This window comes from Dufourea novaeangliae, unplaced genomic scaffold, assembly GCF_001272555.1.
Source record: "Dufourea novaeangliae isolate 0120121106 unplaced genomic scaffold, ASM127255v1 scaffold120, whole genome shotgun sequence".
Taxonomy (NCBI): Eukaryota; Metazoa; Arthropoda; class Insecta; order Hymenoptera; family Halictidae; genus Dufourea; species Dufourea novaeangliae.
Window position 1 is genome coordinate 65,429 of NW_015373994.1, and position 7,850 is coordinate 73,278.

At 42.3% G+C, this 7,850-nt stretch overlaps 1 protein-coding gene across 1 annotated transcript; it reads left to right on the plus strand.

Moving 5' to 3' along the window:
- The first annotated feature begins 110 nt into the window (after window positions 1–110).
- Window positions 111–6,485, plus strand: LOC107187938 (1-phosphatidylinositol 4,5-bisphosphate phosphodiesterase classes I and II). The gene is made up of 19 exons (XM_015576146.1): window positions 111–141; window positions 740–998; window positions 1,083–1,229; window positions 1,757–2,028; window positions 2,160–2,244; window positions 2,334–2,751; window positions 2,832–2,952; window positions 3,038–3,233; window positions 3,306–3,630; window positions 3,704–3,892; window positions 3,962–4,171; window positions 4,252–4,571; window positions 4,648–4,965; window positions 5,043–5,087; window positions 5,166–5,367; window positions 5,444–5,666; window positions 5,734–5,974; window positions 6,045–6,236; window positions 6,322–6,485. The coding sequence occupies exons 2-19, from the start codon at window positions 900–902 to the stop codon at window positions 6,442–6,444; spliced, it is 3,726 nt and encodes a 1,241-aa protein (XP_015431632.1). The 5' UTR covers window positions 111–141; window positions 740–899; the 3' UTR covers window positions 6,445–6,485.
- The last annotated feature ends 1,365 nt before the right edge of the window (window positions 6,486–7,850 follow it).

A 7,850-nucleotide genomic window follows, 5' to 3' on the forward strand; every position in this document is an offset into this window, starting at 1 on the left:
GGGTTTATGCCAGAATGTGAGCGCCTCCTGGCGACGAGGGTAACACGGGTGACGGATGACGGGTTGACGGGTGGCGGTGCTCGGATCTGCTTGGATCGTGTTCGGTAGGGCGCGCGGAAGGATGCTTTTCTGGACCAAAAAGTGAGTGCGCGAGTGGCTCGCGACTACGAAACTTTCGCGGTGCATATTAATTGCGTGTATTCCTTCTTGTCGCGTAACGACAAACCTGAACGTGTTATTGAATCGTTCTCATTCTTCTTAATCTTTCCAACTAAGATTGGTTGACAGTAGTCTGAGAGTCCCGTGACTATTGTTTTCTTTTCGAAGCCAAGATTATTGCTACTGACATCGACGTCGATGTTCACCGAAAGAACTGTTGATCTTTTGTCGGTACACGCGAGACGGTATCCGTCAGAATATCGCGGCGACGGCGGCGACGACGACGTCGTCGTCGAGATACACTCGCGTTTTTCATCACGGATGACTGAACAACAGCACCTGTCAAGGTAAGGTGGTTCACGAGGTGCGCCTAATGCTTGAAAGGTTCTCAATGAGGCTTACGTCGACGTCGCCGCCGCCGCCGTCGTTGTCGTCGTCGTCGTCGTCGTCGACGTCGTCGTCGTCGTCGTCGTCATTGCCACTGTGTCTACCATCTTCACCGCCGCTGTCGTCGTTGCTGGTGCCGTTGTCATCCTTCCATTCTCGATTGCTGCTGTCATCGACGTACTTTTCGTTACAGTCATCGTCATTCTCGTCGTCGTCCGCATTCTGGTTTTCAACTTGCTTCTTACCTTTGTCACTGGCATAAGCAGCCTGAATCGCTTGTTCTTTTCCCACCGTGCCTGTGCTAAGAAGCTGAGTTGTCTGTTCGAGTCTGCTTGTATTATCCTACAGACAGGATGGCGAATACCAAGACAGCAGGTAGTGTCTTGCAATTTAGACCGGTGGAGGTCTCCCAGCAGTTACAAGATGGAGAAAAGTTTGTCAAGTGGGACGAGGTATTTGTTTTGTGTGAAATTCAAAAGACAAGTATGTATGATTACATGTGTACAGTGCTTATATTCATTTGTATTTTCATTTAGGACTCTGGTATAGCCACTCCAGTGACACTGAGGGTTGATAAGTTTGGATTTTATTTGCACTGGGTGGATCAACACAATGAAATGGAAATGTTGGATATTGCTATAATAAGGGATACTCGAACTGGAAAATATGCCAAAGTACCAAAGGTATTAAACAAGTGTATTATGTTTTGTATTGTTTCTAAGGGAAATTAGCGTTTCCTTAATTTTGTCGGTCCATTTGCACTAAATGAAAATGTTCAAAATCAAAGGAGTTTTGAATTTTATAATTATATTATGCTTTTGTGTGGATGCTAATAACGCACAGCACCACCATATGATAATTATTGATAACTCTATAAATAGAATATTACCTACTTTGTGTCCTCAATGTAGTTCATTCTTTTTCAGTCACACCTATCTTTGTACTAAATGGAAATAATCATAGTTGTATAGGAGAGAAAGCAAATCCGTTGTCTGTTCCATTTTCCTATAAATCAATATGCAGTTTATAAAGGAGCTTTCCACATAGTTTCACATTGCATTGACAGCTTATTGTGATGTGAGCTATTGTTGTTGACACAAAGCATATAAACTAATTTAAAACATTAAAACTTACTCGGGGCTGTTGCATTATAACTTCAAAATTATTTTGCTTTTGAAAGAGTTTATGAGAACAAAGGACTGGTTTTCAGGACCCTAAATTGAAATCTCTGGTGACAATGGGCTCCCAAGACTCTTTAGAGGAAAAGACAGTGACAATTTGCTATGGATCTGATTTTGTCAACATGAATTTTATTAACTTTTGTACGACACGCGCGGAGATCGCTCAACACTGGACAGAGCAAATTTTCCAGCTTGCGTATAATTTAACTCTGCTCAACACCAGCACAACAATGTTCTTGCAGAAAGCACACACCAAACTTACACTAACAGCCGATAAATTGGGAAAACTCCCTGCAAAGAAGTGAGCACAATGTGTATATGCGTGCGTGCGTGTCTCTACGTGTACGTGTGCGTGTGCGCGCGCGTGTGTGTGTGTCAAAATTAATATAAATATATACGGAAATGTGTATACATTGTATATTGTCGTTTCAGCATAATAAAAATGTTTGCACAAAATAAAGAAGATCGAAAGCGTGTCGAGAAGGCACTCGATATTTCCGGTTTTCCATCCGGAAAAGTAAGTGTAACATTCTGTAAGAAGATGGTCGCCTATAATGCAAATACGATATTACAAATAGTGAAGCTCATATTCTTTTCTATTTTCAGAACGACGTAATATCGTTACAAAAGTTTCAATTCGAAGATTTCTTCAACTTTTATAAGTCTCTTACTCAACGATCAGACGTTGAGAAGGTTTTCGAAAGCATTGTAGGCAATAACAAACGTAGATTAATGTCCGTGTCGCAGTTTGTGGACTTTTTAAACAAAACGCAACGTGATCCGCGTCTGAATGAAATATTATATCCTTACGCGAACGAGGCGCGGGCAAAAGATATTATAAGTCAATATGAACCAAATAAATGTAATGCGAATCGGGGCCAGCTCAGTTTCGATGGTTTCCTGAGGTATTTGATGAGCGAGGATAATCCGATCGTTGCTGTATCAAAACTTGAATTATCAGATGATATGGAACATCCCCTTGCGCATTACTTTATAAATTCTAGTCACAATACATACTTAACAGGTTCGTAGTTCTTTTATTTTATCCTGTATTTGTGCGAAGAGTATCTCAACCAGGTCAAGTGTTTTGTTATACACTTATAGGACATCAACTGACTGGAAAGAGTTCTGTGGAAATATATCGTCAATGTCTGCTTGCCGGTTGCCGATGTGTAGAATTGGATTTTTGGAACGGAAAATTTGATGAGCCTGTCATTGTTCATGGGTACTACTAATTAAGAAAATTCTTTAATTCAGTACATACAAATCGAGGTGTCACGATTGTTGCATGGAAAATATGTTTCTTCTAGATATACATTTGTACCTGAAATCTATGCACGAGATGTAATTGAAGCGATTGCTGAGAGTGCTTTCAAGACATCAGAGTATCCTGTAATTCTTAGCTTCGAGAATCACTGTAATCCTAGACAGCAAGCTAAAATAGCTCAGTATTGCAGAGATCTGTTCGGTGAAATGTTGCTTGACGCACCTTTAGAATCTCATAAGGTACTTTTTCAATACTGCCATGGTCAATGCTGTTCTAAACACTGAAGTTAACATATGAAATTTATTATTTAGTTAGAACCTGGTCAAGAGTTACCGCCTCCAAATTTATTGAAACGTAAGATCATAATCAAGAACAAGAAGAAGCATCATCATCATCATAAAAAACATAAAAAAAAGCAGGCGACGCAACCGGCGGAGTCTGAGGAGGGTGTTCAAGAGAACGAAGACAACGGAGTGACGAATCAAACGGTTGAAGGAGAAAATGGTCCACCTCCAGATGTTGTCCTTAATACTGAAAGTGATAATAATGATCAACAGATGGGAAATGGGGATATCTCGCATCCTCCGATGTTACAACAAAGACAGGGCAGCAAAGATAGTGCTCAAGACGAGGATGGTTGGTATTCCAAAGAGTATGTGGAAATAATTGAAGCAGAAACACAGAGTTTGAAATTTTTGTTGACTTTCAGATGACGAAGAAGAATCGAGTACGGAAGAAGATGAGTCAAACGTAGAGGATATAAAATTAAGGATGGGTGACAAAGTGCCTGCGCCTGATAAAGCGACCAGTGCTAAAGAAACAGAAGCTGGGGCGGAGATTTCGGCCTTAGTTAATTATGTGCAACCTGTTCATTTTAACAGTTTTGAATCAGCTGAAAGTACGTTTATCTTCCTCATGATTAATTTGTGTGTATTTATATATGTTTTAATCTCCTCAATTCATACAGAAAAAAATCGTATGTACGAAATGTCATCGTTCGATGAAAAGCAAGCTACTACTCTTCTGAAGGAAAGGCCACTCGAGTTTGTGAATTATAATAAGCATCAACTATCGAGAGTGTATCCAACAGGCACGCGGTTTGACTCCAGCAACTTTATGCCTCAGGTATTCTGGAACGCAGGATGCCAACTGGTGGCGTTGAATTACCAAACACTCGGTATGCTAACGTTCAGTGATCATATCCTGTTGTAAGTGGTAAAATATTCATCGATGATATATTTTAATCTTTTGTTCCAGACCTTGCTATGCAGTTAAACTTGGGTATCTTCGAATACAATCAGCGATCCGGCTACCTTCTGAAACCGGAGTTTATGAGGCGAAGGGACCGACGATTAGATCCTTTCGCGGAATCAACTGTAGATGGCATTATAGCCGGAACGGTTCACATACACGTGATATCGGCGCAGTTTTTAACGGATAAAAGAGTGGGTACTTACGTGGAGGTAGACATGTACGGTTTACCAGCGGATACTGTCAGAAAGAAATTTCGGACGAAGATCGTTCCGAACAACGGCATCAATCCTGTATACGATGAAGAACCTTTCGTGTTTAAAAAGGTTAAGACTGATATGAATTACTCTTACTAATATGTATATATATATATGTTACAATCTTGGTTTGTATGTTCAATAGGTTGTTCTACCCGAACTTGCTTCCATTAGAATTGCTGCATATGAGGAATCGGGCCGTTTGATAGGTCATAGAGTATTACCGGTGGTTGGATTATGTCCAGGATATCGACATGTTGCTCTCAGAACAGAGTGTGGCCAACCGTTAGCACTGGCGAGTCTGTTCTTACACGTTATCGTTAAAGATTACGTTCCGGACGGTCTGAGCGAGTTAGCCGAAGCCCTGGCGAATCCGATTAAATATCAGAGCGAAGTGGAGAAAAGGGAGAAGCAGCTGTCCGTTCTCACGGACTACTCGGAGGATCTGTCGGAAGACGTTGATGTAAGGTTTGAAATGTTAGAAAATTCTTATCTACTAACCCAGTAACACGCTAACAGCCGTATACTAACATTTTGTAGGATAAGCCGAAAGTTAATGAGACACCAAGTTCCTCTAAACCACCTGTAAGTTTGTCGGTTAGAGGACGTCATTTGCTGTCTAGCATTTAATACTTGGATACCTTCTATAATACTTTGTTACAGGAGGAAACAGTCAAAACGAAGAGACTACAATCCGTGGGCGAGTTGCCCACGCTCGTGCCTGCATCTACCAATGTGCATGGAAGGCCATCCATTGCCGGCGTTAACACTTCCGATACTCAAGATAACGAAGATGGAACGCCAGCAACTCCGGCTCCGGTTGTCGATACTTCGATGAATAAGAGTCCGCTTAACGCTAGCAGCTGTCAGTAATTATTACTCAGTTATGTTCCAAATGACTAAACATGAACTTATGTATATAAATATGTTTGATATTGTAGCCACCGATGAGATAGTGGCTGAATCTTTAGAAAAGCTAATGGAGAACAAGCTTGTCAGGGAGAAAAAGATGGAGCTTGAGAAGAAGTTGGAATCGTTACGAAAGAAACACGAGAAAGAAAAGATTAGGATGCAGTCACAGAAAAGCTCGATCGACAGTGAAAAGCATAAGTCGAGGTTTTGTGTTAGTCACAAGTTGGTGAAGCGGTTGTCGAGTAGAAACATGTAAGTCGTTCACTTGTACTAAAGTGGACATTCTTTTCTGCTTACACATTTCTAGTTTTTGTTGTAGCTTTTCGAGCGAGGTAGGACTGAGTACGTTAGCCCTAGCGGAGACCTCGGAGTGTACGGATCTAGAGAATCGCGAAGGAAATGGGGGAGCGCCAAGGGGATTACCGAGAAGTCAGAGCGAGCGTTTATTGGCTGTGTGCAAGGCCCAGGTTCAGCAGGAGCGTATAAAGACTCTGAGAGTTCTTTTCGAGCGGGAAACCGCGGATGTTATGAGAAAACTTCAGGCTACTCGACACGGAGAGGTACGTTTCCTTCATACTAACATTAGATAGTCAAGTCATTCGATGGGTACGCATTTGTGTTTTTCTATAGGTAAAACAGTTGGCAAAGGTACACAAAGATAAAGCCGAGTTGGATCGTATGAAACGAGAGGTCGCGAAGTCTACCGTCGAGAAGGGTGTACACGAGTGTACACGGTTGACGAAAATTTATGAGAAAAAGAGGACAGAGCTGGAGCGGCAGCACGAAGAAGTTCGGCAGAGGCTCGAGGAGGAAAGAGCCAAGGTTCGGTACCGTTTACATGCAATGCTTTTGTGACTTATTTTTCTTTTCCTCGGTGACCCGAACAACGCTTTTGTTGCTGTTCCAGGTAAAGGAAAGCCTAATGGCCGAGTACAGTAGTCGTTGCAGTAAATACGAAAGTGGGGAATTACCTCTATCTCCCTCTGGGGGAACCAGCATGCCGGAATCGCTCAGTGGGAACACGTATTGAGTTGAACAAGATCGACGACCTAGTCTCGAATGTGAAATTGCACGAGGATTCGCGAAATCCACGCCGGTAAATGATATTTTGCCGTGGACGCGTGTATTCTGGTTCGCGAATAGTGACGATAGAGGATCGCGTGTTGCTTCTCCGGGAAGGAGGAGTCTCGCGACTGTCAGAGGTAGTAGGGAATTGGTGAAAAAAAAAGTCTACGCTGTTACCTGTGTTTTTTGCTAACATAATTTTATCCATTTCCGTAACAAGTCACCTTCGCGACGTGTACAGCAGCATTTACGAGAGATGGTGTAACGAGGGTGTACAGTACGGACGACGAGAAGAGCTCGTCTGTCCCACGAAGCATTTGACGAAATGTCTCGCGCGCAAGGAATGTCTCTTCTGAAAAAATGACGTGCAGTGTTTGTGGGACTGTCTACGAGATACGGTATGTGTGTATCATTATATGCGGATCTTTAATGCGTATTCACCTGTTCGGAGGGATCACGATGTTGTGTCGTAAGATTTTCGTTACCAGACAACATTTCCTGAGCTACGCGGAAATCATTGCTTCTCAGAAGTGTTTTTGATCTCAACAGAAAGGAGAGACGCGCAGTCGCGAACGAGAGTACGAAAAGATGTTTCGGAAGCGAAAGAAGGTTCGCTCGAGTTGTTCGTTTTGCGTTCCGATTACGGTATTACTTTTTTACGCACAGTATTAAACGCACCTATTGTTTTCTGATTACGCTCGAGGCTATCGCCAGAGGACTCGAGATACGTTTACCCTCCCCCCCCCAAAAAAAACCCCCCCCGCGCGAATAACTTCGGGAAGGCGCGAGTGTGAACGATCCCACGCGGAAAAGGTACACGATTCTAAATAAGAATAATCTTTCTAAGTGCTACTATTTAATCTTGTTATTATATGTATAAGGCGTTATTTAATTAGCGAACTGATGAGCGCGTTCCAGGATATTATACTCTGGTTATACTCGTGAACGATACAGGAATCGATCGATCGCTACTTAATAATCGGACCTCAGGACACTTGAATTTAGAGAGAGAAAGCGAGAGTAGAGAGAGAGAGATAGAGTGAGTGAGACAGGGGAGGTGGTAGAGGGAGGGAGGGGAGATGGGGAGAGAGTGAAAGAATGAAAGAGTGAGAGAAAGTAAGTTATGGTTGTTGCATGAAGAGGATGAAATCTCTTTTTGGCCTAGAGAATAAAGAACGCGTGAAACCGAGTCGAAGTTTAGTGATGGGCGCGTGCGTGATCTGATATATTTTCTGACTGAAAGTACTCCGTATAAAGACATTTTTTCGATACGTTAGCCCGTATCTTAAACGCTAAAGAGGTCGTATTGTATAATGAAAGCAAACCAAAAGAGTTAAAAAAAAAAACAGACAAGAGAGACCGAAGTAAGGA